The 20,332-nt window shown below is 39.2% G+C and overlaps 1 protein-coding gene across 4 annotated transcripts in view; it reads left to right on the top strand.

The window, feature by feature from the left end:
* Positions 1-20,332, top strand: part of arhgap10 (Rho GTPase activating protein 10) — a 61,823-nt gene that overhangs the window by 6,152 nt on the left and 35,339 nt on the right. For all 4 annotated transcript variants that reach the window (XM_037764594.1, XM_037764593.1, XM_037764592.1 and 1 more), the window contains 9 exons: positions 10,278-10,373; positions 10,617-10,678; positions 12,940-13,011; positions 13,191-13,292; positions 15,941-16,051; positions 16,248-16,352; positions 17,915-18,044; positions 19,614-19,720; positions 19,822-19,916. In XM_037764594.1, coding sequence (XP_037620522.1) covers positions 10,278-10,373; positions 10,617-10,678; positions 12,940-13,011; positions 13,191-13,292; positions 15,941-16,051; positions 16,248-16,352; positions 17,915-18,044; positions 19,614-19,720; positions 19,822-19,916 — 880 coding nt within the window. The remainder of the gene's footprint in view (positions 1-10,277; positions 10,374-10,616; positions 10,679-12,939; positions 13,012-13,190; positions 13,293-15,940; positions 16,052-16,247; positions 16,353-17,914; positions 18,045-19,613; positions 19,721-19,821; positions 19,917-20,332) is intronic.

Below are 20,332 nucleotides of genomic sequence, written 5' to 3'. Positions count from 1 at the left end.
ACACTCTCTGGGTGGAGCTCAGCTCCTGCTTTGGTCTTATTACTGGGACATTAGTCTGATAATCTTGTCTCTTGAGAATGTGACCCTGTGTCTGATTCTCCTCTTCATAGAGATCATACATAATAGCCCAGCAGTTTTTTCTCCTTCTAAATCGGCCTTGTTGTTTGTGGTTTGCAGCTTTGAAGCTCAGACAGTTGTTTTTGATGAATAGAGTTGATTTTGGGAGGCTAAGCTATGTAATCCTCTCTGTATATGATGGTCACATCATCAGATCTAACACTCTATAGTGTTGTAAAAATGGTTGATCTAGCATGCAGTAGTAAACATTGACAGATTTAGTCTTGTTTACAGCTTATAGTAAATGTTATGGATTAAAAAGTTGTACGATAAAATGCTCTACTTTATGTTTGACCTCGGAATGATCTGCTGTTTGGACCGTCCAAAAGACAGTTGTTGATCTCCACACCCCATTCCCTTCTCAGCTTTTCAGTGACCAGGAGGATGTCCCACTACGGAAAGTCCTTGGCTCTGAGAGGAAACCTTATAGCGGGGCCCTGAGCCAGAGAGCTATGACATGGAAGTGCCCACTAGAGGAGCAACATGCAGATGTGCTTCTGTTTTCAGAGGGTTTCCTCCACAGGAACTGTGTCCTGTCTGTAGCCTCTCAATCACCCCTCACTGTTGTCATCAGTACATGTTGGTTTCTCGTTTGTGGGAGAAAATATGAACTCTCCATTTCTCAATGTGTTTTTAGCATGTTCTGTTATTGTTGCAATCATCTGAAAAGTGAAGTTGGACAGTCGCAGTGCGGTCAATGTCAGTCCTTTCCACAGCTGGACTTCCTCTGGTGTATTGACCATTTGGCTCTTAAAGCAAAAATAATTTGTAAATTTTTTTCTTCACTTTCAGTTCCACAAACGCAGCCATGCGAAGGTCTTTTTTTTTCCTCATTGGTAGACAGGTTTAAGAGTAGCCTGCCATGGTGTGCTTTGGCTCACTGCTACTCTCTGTAATCACATTACTGATTCTGCCAAAGAACCACATCACAATCTTTCATTAAAATCGCATTAGTACAAGACGTGAAGTCATGTGGGAGGAACGCTTTTACATCCCTCACTCCAGAGAGAACAAGACCTACTGTAAAAATGATGCTTGGTGGCACAACTATGCTTTTGGGGCTCCTTTTTTGGCTCTTAGTGTTGAGAAATTTTTGAAGCACCTTTTGATTGTATGGTGTATTCTAACTTTTTGGATATGTGCCAACAGAAGACCCAGATTGCTGATAAATCTTTCATTAGCCAATTGGTCATTATTGACAGGATACTACTCAGCACAGCCTCACCCTACAGTCTTGTTTTGAGGATCAGGAAGTCATGAATGAAGTAATGCATGCTTTGTGGGCAGGGAGCTGGGGGGAGAGAGATTGTGGGAGGGGATGGGTGGGCAGGCTCTGTCGAGGGCAAAGGTGGGAGGCGAGTGTGGAGCAGGGATAGGGACTGGAAAAGATGGGAGAGTGGAACAGGAAGGACTGTGGAAAGGCACCATATGTAAACGCTGGCCGCTGTTTGAGGGCCTGGACCAGGCCAGCTCTGACCTAAGTGGCACATCTGATGAGACTGTAGAAATCATAACAAACATCACTGTAACAGGCGCCAATGAATACACTGTGGACATCTTCAGCAGCTGAACTTTGACATGTACATACCTTTTCTGGCTTGTTTTGGGGAAAACTTTTGCAGCAGCTGCAGCCAGAACATGCGATTTAAAGTTTCCTGCTTTAAGACATGCAGTAAGTGGAAAAGTTCAAATAATTGATGTTAATTATCTTAAGTGTACTAACTTTTGTAAATAACTATTTCATACTAAAATTTGTAAGCATGACTGTAATTAATGAATCATTGCGACAATGTTGGAAGAGACACAATATTGTATTTAACATGTAACGCCTGATGTGACAGCAGCCTGAGGCTGTAAGCATAGAAAAGGCAAATTCACCTCAGGAGGATTCACAATAAAAACAAACTACTACTGTACTAGTGGTGCAACAGTTCAACAAGCCCACGGGTTGGTTTATTTTGCTGTTTTTGGGTCACGGTTTCGGTTTGTTTTGCACATTAGGTAGGATAAAACATAACCATTTTTGACACCAAGATTTTTGTTTTTACTGCAAATGTATATCGGTTCAAAATATCAGTTATCGGTCTCCTTGATTACTAATAATCGGTATCGGTCCTGAAAAAAACATATTGGTCGATCCCTAATTTACCAGCTTATAAAAAGTTCAAGGTAAAAGATAGGAAGTGGGCGTCTGAGTTAAGATTATTTTGTCACATATGTGTGATTTGTGCATCAAGATACACAAATCACATATGTGTGATTTGTGTATCTTGTTGCTGTCTTGTTTTGACAGTGGTCTGGTTGAAAAAAGCCACCTCTGCTTTGGTCTGTGGTGCCTCATAATAACCAGAGCCATGTGATTCAATTCCCCCCCTCCCCATTGTATCATCTTTATTTTTCTACCCACCTCCTCTGAACGGGGGCATCGATGTTTATGTCACAGAGCGAGGCATTTTGTCATGTTTTTCCTATTACAGAACAATCTGGCTCGTAATATCAGATACATGTAAGGTGGGGTCTGTATGACTCACACACTGCAGCCAGAAGCCTGAGGTCTCTGGCTTTCTGCAGAGAAACTAGCCAAGTTTGACAGTTCCCAGGTTTGCTCTGAAATGCCTTGCTTTAAAAGGCAAAAAGCAGGAGAAGCCTTTGCCTTGGACTTGTGTGCCCTTGTGTGTGTGTGTGTGTGTGGTATTTCTATCTTGTGATAGTTCTTTCCTCCGGGACAGCAGCTATCATTTCAATCTGTTATGCAGACTTCTCATCTGACACTGTTGTTTATTGCTCCACTGATTGTATCCAGTTGATCTATGCTGTTTTAACTTGAATTGACACTACACAGGGACGTGAATGCTGTCGCTATTTTTTTTTCCTTCTCTGAATGTTGCCTGCCGTCGATTAACTCTGGAGCGTCATGTAACCGGATAACATTCATTTTTCATGTTTTACGTAATCAAGTCCACACAGCTTGGCCTCGTATATCGTCATATTAGCTGTCCACCCTGCAGCGAGTTAAACATGCATGCAGCCTGTGTAATCACATTGTGGATGGGTGTGATCTGTGCACCACGCTCGCATATGGCACCAATAAAGAGCTTGCAAGTCTATCCCTTGACATCACTGTTCTTGGAGTACACACTAATTGTCCACATTGACCTTAGCTGTGATGCAGTCTTTGCTGAGTTAAAGGGATACCCTTAATATTCTAATAACGTGCGATAGTCAAATGTACAAGACCCAAATTTGCTTTAGATATACATCTGTGGATAATAAAAACATGGCTAGCACATTTAATTGAAAGAAAATTATGAGATGGCAAAGCCGTGCAACATTCAACAACCCTATTAAATTCCTGCATTTATTATGTTCTGCGATGGGGCAGTAAAAAAGACCTTGAAGAATGAATGGCATTGATTTTTACTATCAGAATACCATCAGCTCTTCATTATCTTTTACAATACGGTGACGTTGGCTACTGCCCTGACTTTACGTCAGACACAATATACCTTGTTAAGGTGTGTCAAGGTTCAGTGTAATGTTGTCAAAACATGTTTTTACTATCTGGGGGAGTAGCTGAACTTTCCACTCTACATTCATGTGTGTTTTGGGATCATTTGAGCACTGCAGTTGACCAACAATGACTCCATAAGGGTCACTGATTACCCATGAAGCTAGATGGTGAGAATTGACTTAGGTTATAAGTAATGATGTGATTGCGATGCTCTGTTTAACAATGTAACTCATTATAGACCTTCACATATTACTGCTACTAACAACAACAACATGCATTTTTTATACCTCCACGTCGGCGACAGCCGTGGCCGGAGGCATTATGTTTTCGGGTTGTCCGTTCGCCCATCCGTACCATTCTTGTGAAAGCGATATATCAGCGCCTTGAAGGATTTTTTTCCACTTGGACTCAAGGATGAACTGATTACAATTTGGTGGTCAAAGGTCAAGGTCACTGTGACCTTGAAAACATGTTTTTGGACATAACTCAAGGATTCATATGCTAATTATGATAATTTTACTCAAATGTCTGATAGGATAACAAGATCTATTGATGACATTTTGGACAGACATTGATGTAAACTGCAACTTGACTGGTTGGCGAAGGCATACAACCACGAAGCGGTAATTCTTGAAGGTTATAACATAAACACATGCCGTAGCCGAAGCTTCCTTCTTGTCTGGCATGCATGTGGAAAATATGTAAAAGTAAAAAGAAATATTAATAACAAAGCCAAACAAAAGCAGAACCAAAAGCGCTAAAAAAGACATGAGTAGTAGAGACTTGGTATGAGCATAAATTAAAACAAAATACAACCTCTAAAATTGCTTTTCTACGAAAGCAGGGACTTAAAAGATGACAGACTCATCTTCCCCACATTCCTCTGGCAGACTGCTTCAAAGCACAGAGTGCTGCCGACTGCAGGAACCTGGTCACTTTCAACCCTGGACATAAGGATCATTAGAAGGGAAAGCAAAGACGATTGAGTTACAGCAATTCAAGTAAATGTTATATTTTCAAAATGGTGCCACTAAGATGGAGTATACTGATGGAAAACAGAAAGAGTTAGCTAACAGTTGCCTAATTATACATCTGAACAAGATTAGTATTCATCTGGAGTCGTGTTTCTGGCCACCCAACAAATGTAAGTCCAACATACAGCCTCTTTTTTAGCTGTTTTGAGCTTTAGACGAGTCTCTTTAGCATCTAAATTCCTCAATATGTTCACAAGCTGGGACTGGAAACAACGCCGATGAGTGCAGAGGAAGTTAACCAAAACAGTTAAACCAGAATCATTTGCGGAAAAACGCTAAAATGCTCTGTAGAGGGGAGGGGAGCTGGTGATAATAAAACTACACTTTGACCCACTGGGAGTAGTATTATGTAGCTCAACCTCAGCACCAGAATGCATTAAGAAGTTCTCGCACTCAGCTGTATTAGCAAGGATGAAGAGGTTTTTTAGTTTGTCTGGCTAGATGATATCACTCATGTGGAGAGCTATAAAATGATGTTCATACAGGATCTGATATGATTAAAGGTATATTTGTTTGAATTAGGGCTATGTCTTCTATCATGATATAGGTCATTTTATATGTTGATAGGGATATATACCACAATATATAGCGTGTTCTGGTAATAAAGTAGTCTATTTGAAATAACTACATATTAACATCACAGTTTTAAGTGAAATTATAAAGAAAAAATAAATAAATATAGGCCTAGCCTATATTGCGATAGATATATATATCTATATATATCTATATATATATATAGATATATATATCTATAGATATATAGATATATATATATATATAGATATATATATATATCTATATATATCTATATATATATAGATATCTATATATCTATAGATATATATATATCTATATATATCTATATATATATAGATATCTATATATCTATATATATATAGATATCTATATATATATATATATATATAGATAAATATATATCTATATATATCTATATCTATATAGATATATATATATATAGATATATATATATATATCTATAGATATATAGATATATATCTATATATATATATATACACGATAGACATTATTATAGTGTCATATTGCCTAGCCCTAGTTTGAATATGCTATTAGTGGCCTGTCATAAGGAGATTTCCATGCTGATAAAGCTAAGCCATTTTCATGCCAAAACAGTCAGTAAAAATGGATACTTTGTCCAAAAAAAAGTAGAGCACTAAACAAGAGAAAAAGAAAAAAGTAAAAGTGAAAAGCCGAGTTCATGGCAAGACGCTGCTTCATTGGTGGTGCGGTGAGTGTTTGCCAGATACTCACCACTCAAGGGCTGTATCTTACATTGTGCTTGTCAAGTGGACAATAAAAACACGAGCAGTTGTGAAATACGATCATAGTGATGCAGTCAGCACTACTGTAGGGCATGCATCCACAGATAAAGCCTACCAATTTAAATTGAGTAGAGGTGTAAGATGCTACATCCAATGAGAAATATGTCTTGTCTCCATCCCGCTCACTTGTCTTATAAAATTATAGAGTTTGTGATAGACCTTGTGTTGTCTGCAGTCATTCCATGTGCTGCAAATTAAGCACTATTGCCGACACCAGAGTGACCAGAATCACCTTTTATGGACTTGCACACCCTGGTCTGGATTTTAGCTGTATGTGTGGTTTGGATTCCTTCAGGATTTGACTGTAACTTCAAAGGAAATTCAGTTCAGCGTAGCAAGTGTTTGCTCCCAAAATAATGACCGTACGGGCTTATATTTGCCATACCTTTATTTTGAAAATAATGCCCGTGACCCGTACTTAACTACTCCCACATAGCAGTTCATCAGGTTGTGTTTACACCAGATAGAAGTCACCTCTGTGACAGAAACATGCCGGCCAAAAAGTGAAAAGCTTTTAGTGTATTCGTGATATGAGCTCCAAAATGATTCGGTGTGGTTGACACAAGTTTATAATATGACTTTTCTACTCTAAACTATTGTCTAATGAATTCTTGCAGTAACTCACATCTGATTATAATAATAAGGGCATGCTATAATACTCCTCCCTGCTCTGACCTCAGCAAAATACTGTGGTTAAAGAGGTGCCTGAGGCGGAGGACTTGACACTCCGCTGCTATTGTTTGTCAGAGTCTCTTAATGTTGCTTGTGCAGTGGCCTGTTTTCTGTTTACCACGTCTCTGTGGTATCTGAGGAAAGGACAAAGTAGACCCTCTCCAGTCTTGATTAATGATCTAAAGTTGGTTCTGTGCAGTGTCTCGCAGAAGTTCATGAGCCAAGAAAATGAGCTATTAGTAGCCATAAACAAGTTATGAATACTTTTGTTTTGCTTAATGTCATTAGAGTATATTTGCTACATTCCAGTGCAAAAGCTGTATCTGATTTTAATAGTGAGTCAGCTTGCTTTTTATGTTTATGCACATTTCATTTGCTCTTTGAACTTTTAATTTCTTAAAAACAATTACCTCACCCACATGTAAAGAAAGAACATTTCCTCTACGTGCTATATTGAGACCTACTCAAAGAACAAACAATTGTAAATACTGTAATACACAAGCTGTCCCATTGTCTGTTTTGCATCCCTTAGCTTCCTGCAGATTTACACAAATTGGGCAAAGGAGTCAACCACAGGTGTTTGTTTGCCCACATTTCCTTGTGTGCTTTGGGGGTTGTAAAGATTTGAGAGTGAGCTGAAGAGCAACCAGCAGTGGATTTCAGACTGTTTGAAATAAATAATTGAGGCAGAAGCTATGCCCTTTGTGCCAGGCTCAGGCAGACATTGTCCAACACCTCTCACATGTCTGGGCTTTGGGCCCGACTGTAGATTTAATCCATAGCATGAGTACACACATCGCTCCGAGAACCTGGAGAGTGTAAACAGCAGGATAGACAGTTCAAATAAATGAACTAAAAATGATTATGCCAGGTTGTTTTATTATCTGTATTTTATTATTATGAAATGTTATTACTATGCATTCAACAAAAAATGTACTGTAATTGTTAAGCTTCTGAGCATCCAGGGCCTTTCTTTCACAGAATATTGGATGACCTCTGCTGTCTTTAGGAAAGCCTGAATCGTCCACCTTAACTTCGTCTAGGTATGCCACATAGAAGTGGTGTACATCATCTGAAAGCTGGGAATCTGAAGATTTATTTGAAACGCAGCCCAGCACTCTGTGTCAAGTTAGTCTTATTGTCAATCTACTTAGGAAAGTGATAGATCCTCTGAATGCCCTACGTCTCTAGTTCGTGGTTGTATTGGAGCCACAAGAGTCTCAGCTTTCCAGTGATACCCAATTTATGTAATTCCAAGACTGTTTAGGGACCCTAGTATGCAGAAATATTCAATTACGCCATTTTTAGGTATATGCAAAAATAACACATTTGTATTGCCCCAAACTGCATGTGATTATCATAAAGTGGTCTGTACAGGGGAGACTTGTGGGTACCCACAGAACCCATTTTCATTCACATATCTTGAGGTCAGAGGTCAAGAGACCCCTTTGAAAATCGCCATGCCAGTTTTTCCTCAGCCAAAATGTAGCCCAACTTTGGAGCGTTATTTAGCATTCCTGACAAGCTAACATGACATGGATGATAACAATTGATTCCTTAGGTTTTTGTAGTTTCATATGATACTAATATTATCACTCCAGCTCTAAATCGGAGCCCGCTACAACCTCTGAAAGACAGAATATTGGTCGTCGGATTGTTAAAAGGTTAAAGCCAGTTGAGGTTGCATGAACAGCAAAACAATGCAGTTTGCGATGAGATTCATAATTGTTTTTAAGAATTCTGTCAACTGCAACAATGAGAGAACAAACCTCTATATTACTTAAGTAATTTTCTCTGTTAGATACCTTTGTTGGTCAGACATAATTAGCAATTTGAAACTCTTCGGCTCCGGAAAATAATGATGGATATTTCTCAGTATTATTAGCATTTTTTTTAGACTAAAAAGACAATTTAAAATATTTTCTGAAATGACTCAGTATTAAAGTATAATCATTAGTTGCAGCTCTACCTTCCAGTCAGCTGTTGAGTGCTTTTGTAGCAGTCACAGATGCTCAGCAGACTCCGAGCTCTATTCAATGGTGTAGCTCAGTTGATTGTTCCCTATAGAGTCCCAGCTATCTGCCACATCTACTGACACTGCTCCTCAGTGTACTGCTCACAGCTCCAGTCTTAAAATACCCGTGCCGCATTCTGTCATGCTTCCCCCTGGGGGACTGCCACGGGTCAGAGAGCCCACCACGGGGAATCTCTTCACTGTTTGGAAATAGATCTGGTTTGCTGTATTTACTGGTGTGCAATGGGTGTAGTGGAGGGTGCAGCATTTATCCACCTCCCACAATCTGAAATTGTTTTAATGCAGATCTAGGAGCATTTATGCACAATTTACATGGGTGAGGGCACTTTTCAGAGAGTCTTTACCCATGTTAGGGCTCGCCTGAGGTTCGGCTAGCCTGTCTGCCATTTATTAAAGAGGTTAACAGCAACAAGATTAAATGGATATTAATTGGTTCCCTATCCGGTAGGGTTGTCTCATAACAACGTGTAACGGCGTGAGAGGCTTTTCAGGAGAGATATACTGGTTATATTGTATGCTCCTTTTGATTAATGAGAGATTTATGCTGTTTTTAAGGTACTAGGGCTGGTCAATACATTGTATATGAGATTTAATGATATTAAGTTTGCAGTACTTGCATTTTTGTATGTCATCAGTGCTATAGATGTACATTTTTGCACTGTAATTTACATATTGCACTGGTAACCCAAAGGAATGTGTGGTATTTTAGGCTGCAACTAACTAATTATTATACTAATAATTAATTATTTTTACGATTAATCGATTAGTTGTTTAGTCTATAAGATTTCAGAAAATGGTGTGAAAATGTCGATCATTGTTTCCCAAAGCCCAAGATGACGTCCTCAAATGTCATAGACGAGTAAGGAAACCAGAAAATATTCACATTTAAGAAGCTGGAATCAGAGAATTTTAACTGTATTTTCTTTAATAATTACCCATAAACCGATTAATCGATTATCAATTTAATAGTTGACAATTAATCGATGATTCATTGCAGCTCTACATAAGACTGGCATTGGATTACATTACATTTAATTACAGCTACTTAAGCTGAGAAAGCAAAATACTATCATATATCTTGAAAACTAAAAATTAGACATGATATTTTGCCTATATTGAACAACTGTAGGGTATAACTATCAACTTCCTTCTGGGGCTATCCAGCATTATACACTGGTAGCATCCTGCTATTTCTTTTCTCTTTATTTGTGTAAGCTATGACTGCCACACGCACCGATGATTAAATATAGATTTAAATGTGTTAACCTGCGGTACCTGCCCTGATGATGTGGTACATCAGGGTTTGATGTGCAACAGGATGTAGCAGACTGTAGCAGGATGTTTGCAAAGTGGTTAACACTGTGTGAAGTATCAGACCTCCTTCTCATGACAGCTTATATATTGTGTTACATTTTTACAACATTTTTCCTCAGGACAGGACAGTAAAACTTGTAGATTGAATATACAGTATAATCATATTAATCATTCAGCCTCCTTTTAAATGCACTGCTTGTAATGTTTTTTTTATATTTGTCATGTTTTTGCAGAGCTTGGGATGGCGCAGCGGAAGTTCGCCCAGTGCCTGGGAGAGTTTCAGTTTGAGTACGTTGGTGATGCGAAGACCGATGATGAGAAATGTATTGGTAAGTGTTGGTTTGCCTCCTTGCATGATGGAAACTAACCACTAGTTCTGTTAACACCACATCGCAATGTTTGTTTATGTTTTTTTCTCTACCAGCACATTAAGAGCAGTTTTTGGTGTGCACCTTTAGTGGGAACAGCTGATAATCATAATGTATTTTAAGCTGCATGTGTGTGTGTGAGAGAGAGAGTGAGATAGAGTGATTGCATTTATTACCGTGTTTAATTTTTTTTTTTTTCTCTAGATGAATCTTTGCAGGAATTCTCCTCATTCCTCAAGAACCTCGAAGACCAAAGAGAGCTGATGGTGAGAACAACCAGTCAGAACCTGCGCCAGGGGAAATACCTGTGTGTGTGTGTGTGTGTGTGTGTGTGTGTGTGTGTCTGTCTGTGGTGTATTAAACTTGAATTGTTTAACTTTGTATGCTTGCACCGTGTGCATATCCAACCAGCCCACACCTATTACTGCCCATATTTGGTACTTGCATCTATTAATGTCCGACTCTGTCATCCGCCAGAGATCCAGACAGGCACTCATAATATAATTTTCTCTGACGTACAGTAAAGCTTCAGCATCCAGCAGGCAGAGCAAACCAGATCCCCAGTGGGTGGATAAGTATCGATAGTGTTTAAACAGTTCCTGTCTAAGGGTCACTGTCACAGCACTGTCTTGGGAGTGGCTGCAGAGACGACAAGATCCTCTTTATTACAGCCAAGCTTTAAATACCAAGAAAGATTCACATAAGCTGCTACCGGCAACAAGACAACAATACCGCCCATTACGACACACCACCACAAAGCCAGCTTCTGCATCAGGCAGCGTTGTTAAAATTGCTAATTTATAAACCACAAACCTCACACATCCAATATGAAGGAAGTTAGAACGATCTTACAGGAAGCCTGATTTTGATGGTGACAGTGGGTTATTAACCGCTTCCCTGAAGTGTTAAAAGTGTCACACTATTTATTATACTGTCATGTTAGAGATGATGCACCATCTTGTCTTGTGATTTATTTGTGACCTCTGTAGATGCTATGTAATAGATATACTTGTAAAAGCTCCTCATTTTGAAGACTCTTTTTAATTTAAGCAGTAAGGTTGATGGCTAGGGATAGTTTGGAAAAATACTTTAAAAATAAATACATCTAAAACAGGGGTTTGAAAGTCTGAGACTGTGGGCCTCCTCTCAGACAAAGCTTGGAAAAAGGCGCCTCCCTCACTCCCCCTTAGTTTACTTGCTTAGTTTCACTCAATTTCTGGATGTCTATGGGATCATGATTACATTATTTGATCCCATAGACACTCAAAAATTGAGCCAAGATAGCCTAATATTACTGTTTGACATCCGACTAGACTGTCAGACTAGGGATGCCACAGTGAGGAAATTTTCCCAGCGGTCAATAAACTCATTTCATCTCAACATTTTACAATGAAAAGATGACGGTCAATATCTGCAGAGCGTTTACTTTGATCTTCAACATTGTCTGTCTGTGTGTCTGGCCTCTCCGGTCAAGCTTTTGCTGCGGGCCCGCAGGTTTCCATTTGGCGCCGCTGCGCCACGCAGACCGGCTGTGACCGCTCCGTCCTCCGAACGATGATTGCCTCTTTAACGTTATGGTTTCCTTATAGCATTGTGTTTAAATCCGAAATATTGTCGAAATAGGCACTTTTACTTTTTGCTTTGACAACAAATCCCCCGCCATCCTCTTGTCTGTCAACTCTCTCGTCCCGTATGTGAAATTTGACTCCTGCTACTCTGAGCTGAGACTGTACGGAGCGGACACTTTCACATTCAGTTTGTAGCGTCCGTTCGCCGACTATGTATTGATAACACAGCGCTGATACGCGAAAAATAAGTAAATGGTTTTTATTTCTATAAATAAGCAAAACAAATGGTGGGGGCTGTGGGCAAGTAACACCGACTACCGCGACAAGCCTACTTCAGACTACAAATGCATAAAAGAGGTCTGTTTTAAGGCATTTATTAATATCTCTGAACTCTCTCTTTAACTAAATCACACACATTTTGGCTATTCTATGTAATCGTTTGAAGGCACACCTCCCACGTTGAAAACCTTTGATCTAAAACATTCCTCTTCTTTGGACAGGGACACACAGTTTAGTGTGTGCGGCTTTCTATGAACAGCCATTCTGTTGTAATGTCTGTCTGTCTGTAGTGTCTGAGGTTAGGGAGTGGGCCCATCATCAGTGGCTGACTGAGATGACTGTTTTAGCGCCGGGCTCAGACCATAATGGTAAACACTCTCTGCTCTGCTCAGCATAGTGGGATGACATCACGGTGCAAAGTAAGGAAAAGTAGGAAAGGGCATGCAGGCACAGACATGTCCTGCAGCCAGCATAGCAGAAGCACTGGAGGAATGAGGGAAAAATACATTGACTTTATGAGTTCATTATTGGAAGATACTTTTAGAATAATCGTTATGTCATTGCAGTTATGTAATTAAGTACGAGCCACTCTTAATTGGAGTCAGCCAGCACTCAATACTGGAAAATGTTGTTGTGTCACATGAAATATCAATGAGGTCTTTGTTATTGCTTCTGTCTAGATGAGAAACATCACAGAAACCTTAATGAAACCCCTGGAGAAGTTCAGGAAAGACCATCTTGGTACAGTAAGGGTAATGTATGATGGTTTCTCTTCCCAAATTCGGTTTGATGAATGAATGTTAAAGAAATCCATATTTTACAGTTCAATGCTTATAGCATATCAGTTGTACAGCACACACAGCTTTGATTCCTTTGTCCCCAAAAATAATGTTGTATTTTGTTCTCCTTATGTGTACTGTACCTTCTTCAGGCGGAAAGAAAGAAGTATGAGAAAGAAACGGAGAAATACTACAGCTCTCTGGAAAAGCTTCTGAATATGTCAGCAAAGAAGAAGGAGCCACAGCTGCAAGAGGTATTTATCCTTGCCTGAGCCCATATGTAACATGCAGAATATAGCGGTTCATAATGACAGCAAAACAAGTATTTTGCTTTAGTTTGAGAATGCTGTTTTGGTTTTTCGCCTTTGGCGCTGTGGGGGGAAGAGCCACGCTGAAAAGCCTGTTGGACCATGTGAGTTTCCACTGACATGCCTTGCAACAACAGTTTTCCTGGCTTGTTTTGCAGAGGAAATGTGTGCTCACTTGTGCTGTACTACCAAGGTCAAACCTGGTCGCTGCAGTTTGGTGGAACAATCCATGCTACAGTAGTTTGACATGGACATTTTAAATTCCGGAGAATTTAGCAACCTTTCACTAAACAATGTTTCTGTCTTCTTGTCTTTGCCATGTAGCCATGTAAGGCTTACCCATATGCTGTATACACCAACCAGAGAGGACACTTGAATCTGTTGACATTATGACTGCAGGCTGCTCTGTTCTCTGTGACTCTTGTGACACAAGGGTTTCTGTGGTACCAACACTGATTTATATCAGACTTGAATAAATGGACCCAGTGATTCCTTCACAGCCACAAGAGTCATGAACTTCATCAACGCTGCATCAGTTTTTAAGGCAACTCAATGAACAGTGGCATATATTTTGAAAAGCAGCAGTATGTGAATGTTGATCTTACTCATTGCAAATTGAATAAAAAAATGTTACTTATTGACATTTAGTAGGAAAGGATGTCAGCAATCTTGCTGTAGTAAGAAAGTATATCATGTATTACACTTAAAGATGCTTTAGTTGTGTTACATAGAGCTCAACAGTGACAGACTCCAATTACGAAAGTGAAATTCCCATTCATTCACTCCTTTGACGTTTCAGAAACTCCTCATATAAAGAGTTTTAAGCATTGAACCAAGCCAACCAACTACAAGATGAATTGTGACCATAAAACATTTGATTCAGAGCAAAAAAAATTTGGAAAATGAAAAAAAGGTACAAGACTGTGTACATAATTATTTTAAAGTCCAGATGAAAAGAAAATGCCTTGTTAACCCATTTAGATAACATCCAGATCATATTTTGCACCTATTTAACAATATATGAAAACGTTTTTTTACAAAAAATCAATTTTTTTCATATTTTTATATCAAAATCCAATCATCTTTTCTTCCTGTAAAACAAAATATGATGTGTGCTTACGTAAGCTAGTACGAAACAATGTCAACCAATAATATCATGACCATGATCCATCCATCAATCAATCTGCAACTTTAAGCAATAAGGGAGGTGTGTGTGTGGAGCCCAAGTCTTCTGTAGCTCAGCATCACACTACATTCTAAGCCCGCCCACTTTTTAGCGGTCCAATCAAATGCGAAGGATTTGATTTAAATCCCTCTCATAACTGTACACCGCTCAAATATTCTGTTTCATTGGGGAATACTCACAGTACAGAAGCTAAAGAGTCTAACATCCGTTTCATTGGGACTTCAAGAGTGAAGGATCTACTCATCCCATGAACCCTTGCGAAGGGCGACTTGTCGCCTCTGGAAACTTCCAAAAATCATTTAAACTAACCGTTGTCAATCTAAAATGACAGATTCAGAAACTTCATGCCTTATTTCTCGCCTTAAATAATTTCAGAAACACATTTCGGTGATTAGCCGCCATGTTGATCCATTTTTAAAAATCCGGGAGCAGACCACGGAGCAGCACGTACCCTCACTAGCCATTTGCGGGTGCCTTAAACATTTCCATGGTAACAGCGAGCTGTTACAGAGCTGAACAGAGATGTCGCTGTTAAACACTAAAACAATAACACTTCCTAACATACAGCGACCGAGGGAACTCTGGCGAATGGAACAAATTGTCCAGATACTATGAGCAAAGTCATTCTCTATTACATAGAGAGAGTGATATTGATTAACTGTCAGTTACTACAGTCTACCTTGGATGGGTATGCTATTATGGTTGAAATACACAGATAATGAATGGGATTTTTACTTCCTGAGCGTCACTGTTGAGCTGTATAGCAAACTTGGTATACTGTTATATGTAGTGTTATTGCTTTGGAGTTCTTAGATGTTAACTGTAATTCTAGCATTGTTGCCTTTCAGCAAGAAGGAAACAAATCCCCCCTTTTCTGTGTGTAAATTTGCCCCCTGGGTGCTCTGGTTCCCTCCCACAGTCCAGAGACATGCAGGTAGCTGTAGATTAACTGGGAACTCTGAATTGCCCATAGGTCTAAGTTTAAGTGGGTCATCTGTCTGTACATGTTAGCACAGAAGTGGAATCCCTCCTCTGTTGTACTTCCTGAGGTTTTCTTCAGTTTTTTTCTTGCTACAGTTTTTTTTTTTGCGTGTGTATATACAGTTTAAACTGTATATAACTTTTCTTTATCTGAATCAACAGTATAAGGATAGAGGTTTTGTTGTACAGATTATTCAGCCCTCTGAGACAAACGTGTTATTTGGGGGCTATATACATTAACTCAATTTGAATACCATCAGTATTTGATAAAGCACTAACTAACTTCAATATGCTCTGTTTTAGAATACAATGCCATAACAAGAACAACCTCAAATTACACTGTATTACAGAGATCTATTCTTTCTCCTCCCTGTATTTGTCTGTCTCTATAATCATCACGCCGTGTGTGTGCTCTCCACCTCCACAGGCAGATTACCAGGTGGAAACCATGAGGCAGCACTTTCAGGAGGAGTCACTGGACTATGTGTGCAGACTGCAGGAGATCCAGGAGAGAAAGAAGTTTGAGTGTGTGGAGCCGGTGAGTGACTCACCTTAGGGACTTCTCGGCACCGACGTGGCTTCACTTTCACATTAATAAAGGCAGCATAGGGCAATATAGGATGTCTCACATGGGGTTAAGCTCTGAGGGATTTTGTTATGAGTTTCTCTTTCACTTGCTGACTCTTTATATTAACATTGCTTATCTGTTTCTTCCTGTATTGTTATCTTTTTAGATGCTGGCCTTCTTTCAGACGGTCTTCACCTTTTATCACCAGGGCTTCGAGCTCGCCAAGGACTTTGACCATTATAAAAGAGCACTGCAGATCAATATTCAGAATGTAAGAATTTTATTATTATATCTGTAATCTGGATACGGACGATTGTAACCATGACAACAATTGCTTGCATAAAATTTAGGGCTGCAACTAACGATTATTTTCATTGTTGATTAATCTGTAGTTATTATTTTCTCGATTTCTCGATTAATTGTTTGGTCTATAAAATGTCAGAAAATGGGGAAAAATGGCGATCAGTGTTTCCCAAAGCCCAAGATGACGTCCTCAAATGTCTTGTTTTGTCCACAACTCAAAGATATTCAGTTGACTTGCATAGAGGAGTAAAGAAACCAGAAAATATTCACAGTTAAAGCTGCAGTGGGTAGAAATGGAGCAAATATTATTAGAGAAGGTTATTTTTATAAAACGGTCACTATAAAAAATAAATCATGTGTCCTCCGGTGCTCCTAATGGTATCTGCAAGATTTCACAGACCGGAGGAAAAAAAACAATCAGAGCTGATTCGGAGTCTGCCGTCCAGCTGCCGTCTATGAGAGCCGGCTGTCAATCACTCGCAAACTCTGATAAAACGGTCAAACTAGGCAGCGCTGATCAAATATGAATCAATATTCTGTTACTGCAATGCCTATTTCACCCCTCAAATATTTTCAGAATCATCTTCTAGTGTACTGTTGAGCTGTAAAATGAGAACATTTGTGACCATGTTGAGATCTGTTTAAGAAATACCAAGTACCGCCCACCAGCCTGAGCACAGCCAATAGGAACTCTCTCCCTGAAATTACCTGTGATTGGCCAAAATCTCCCGTCACAGGCTTTTTTTTAGGCTAGATTTTTTAAAGCCTGATAACAGAGCCATGATTAGGTGCAGAAGTCTAGTTTTCTCTCAGAACACTTGAATTACAATATGCTGAAGGGTTATTATGTTTTTTTTTCCCCAATGATGCCAAAAATATTATGCCTAATGCAGGTTTAAGGTTTAATTTCGACTTTTTTTTCCTTCAAAACTTACTCAAACCGATTATCAAAATAGTTGGCAATTAATTTAGTAGTTGACAACCATTCGATTAATCATTGCAGCTCTCATACAATTTGTGTGTTCTTGTTCTGCCCAAAGAACAGAAAACATCTTGAGCGTAATGGGTGCCTGAGTGAAATTAGAAAAATGTTGATATCTAAAGGGCAGAAAGGCCCATGAAACAAGACCTCATAAGCTTATCAAGTTCTTACAGCTAATCTGTTGGAAGATCATTTCCTACTTAGCACAGCCACTAAAGCTAAAAGCAGATTATCATTGGTCTTCAGAGTCCTCTCTCTGTGTACCTGTCCGATGCAAGTTCAATATTGACTTGCCCTTTAGTCTTATTTAACCACCAACTGCTGAGAAAAATATCTGACTGGTTTACAGTGCCATTACAGTCTTATTTCTGTTTCATTCTTAGTTTTAGATTACCTCAACTGATTTCATGGAGATACAGGGGTTTCCCAGGGAAGCTCTTAAGTTTTGATTTGCAGTGGCCTCTCATTAGGAAGGTCTTCTTACCTAACCACTGAGCACCAGAAAGTGACTTCCTGGAGCGTGTGTTTGCTTCCTCTCTCCCCCCTAGACAAGGAGTCGATTTGAGGGCGCGCGGTCAGAGGTGTTCGAGCTGATGAAGAGGATCAGGGAGGCACCTCAAGAATACAGACAGACCAGCCCTATCAGCTGTGAAGGCTACCTCTATGTACAGGAAAAACGTAAGAACTTTATATAGTTCAAATGCGTTTTGACCTTTTCCACTCCATCCTTTGTTTTCATAGACCCGTTTTTGTCTTTTTTTAGGAGGACAAAGGGGGTCTTTAGGGGGAGATAGCAGGTCAACAATAGATGTCACACAGAATCGGTGTACATCATCTGAAAGCTGGGAACCTAAAGATTGATTTGAGATGCAGCTCAGCACTGTGTCAAGTTGTTTTAATCATAAATCATAACTAAAAAAACATTTAATCAATCAGTTAATTAAAATACATTTTGAAAGTGTATGAGGGCTAAGAACATTATGATAGAAGTATATGGTGGCCATTCCCATGAAGTATTATGTCTCATAAGTTGTTTAAGTCTTTTATTTCTGGGTTGATACTACAAATTTGGTGCTAGATTTAACCATTTTTTACCACTCGAGAATTGATTAAAATGATCAAAAATCCCTCCAAAATACCACATTAAGACACCAAGAGCTTGAGGAACACCACACACAAAAAGCCATGCTGCGATTTGGAATCAAAAAATTTGGCGAGCACTTCTGTTCTGGAAACTGCTCAGAAACCCCCTTATTTTCATCCTACCTATGAAAGTGAAACAGTGACGTCAAGTTTCAAAAAATGGTTTCACAACAATGAAATGGTTACTACGGGGATTAACATCATCACACATGAATACAATTGGGCTCCATGGATCCACAAGAGGCTCAGCTTTACAGTAATACCCAATTTATGTAATTCAAGACTGTTTAGGGAACCCAGTATGCAGAAATATTCAAATACATTTAAGAATAGGCAGAAATAACACATTTGTACTGCATGCAAAAAAGTGTATGTGATTATCATAAAGTGGGCATGTCTGTAAAGGGGAAACTCGTGGGTACCCATAGAACACATTTTCATTCACATATCTTGATGTCAGAGGTCAAAGGACCCCTTTGAAAATGTCTATGCCAGTTTTGCAAAAGTTATTCCTAAATTTAACGTAACTTCATAGTGTCATTTAGTGTTTCTAGTTTCATATGATACCAGTACCTTCACTTTACCTCTAAAACTGAGCCTGTTACAACCTCTGTAAAAAGTAAAGTCGGCCAAGGGCGCTGGTGCCCTCAAGGAGCGGAAGAGGTTAACATGGGATGTCATATTACACTCATTCATAACACACACTGCTGCGAGGAAACATAGTCCAATGTCATGGTCAGAAGAGGTCTTTTATGGCTTTCCTCTGACTCCTGTAAAAGTGTGTAAGTGGAGTAGTTTTGCCCCATATTAAAACATAACGTGTGTGAAATGTAACATTGTCTAAAGGATTGTTGTGGCAGAAAAGTTTGGACAGACTAGTAATTCTCTTTGATCCCTATTATGAACAAAACATGGAGGTTCAAATGCATTTTAGCAGCATTGATGAACCTGCAAAATGTTGCTGAAATATAGGCAAAGTGAACAACTCCACTTGCGGATGTCTTGTTGATTGTGGATGTCTTCCCTGATACTGCTGCGATAAGCAATGCTGATGTTACTATCCGACTAGTGCTGAATGTCTGTGTCACACCCTTGTTTCTCCAGGGCCGCCTCCCTTTGGTTCAAGTTGGGTCAAGCGCTACAGCACATTTGTCAAAGAGCAGAAAATCCTGCACATGGTGACCTTCGACCACAGATCTGGTGGCAAGATTGTGAGTAGTCACGGAACACATAGAGTAGCAGTGGGTTATACATGCCTTGTCTTTTTTTTTTTTTTGTGTCTGTACAGTAAAGGCTTTCTCTTTTTTTTCAGGGTGAGACAGAGTCCGTCACGCTCAAATCCTGTCTCCGCAAAACGACAGACATGGTGGACAAGAGGTTCTGCTTAGAACTCGACATAACAGATCGGTAAATCCTCATCTAACACTGTTTCTCAAACACACTGTAATGATATCATATTTGTAGTTGCAAGAAGTGGTGGGAGAAGTACTCAGATCTTTTACTTAAGTAAAAGTAGCAATACCGCAGGATGTAAGTACTTTGTTGAAAGTAAAAGTCATGCATTCAAAATTTTACTCAAATAAAAGTACAACAGTACAAGCATCAAAACATACTTATAGTGCCAAAAGTAAAAGCAGTCATGCAAAATTGCCCATTTCCAATTCCATTATAATTAAATAAATATATAATACAACATATATAATTAGGGTTTCCAATCGATTCAAATATTTAATCGCAATTAATTGCATGATTGTCCATAGTTAATAACGATTAATTGCAAATTAATTGCACATTTTTTATCTGTTGAAAATGTATCTGAAAGG

Source organism: Sebastes umbrosus, chromosome 3 (assembly GCF_015220745.1).
Source record: "Sebastes umbrosus isolate fSebUmb1 chromosome 3, fSebUmb1.pri, whole genome shotgun sequence".
In the NCBI taxonomy this organism is placed as follows: Eukaryota; Metazoa; Chordata; class Actinopteri; order Perciformes; family Sebastidae; genus Sebastes; species Sebastes umbrosus.
The sequence above is the reverse complement of the archived record's forward strand: the minus strand, read 5'-3'. Positions and strand labels throughout refer to the sequence as shown.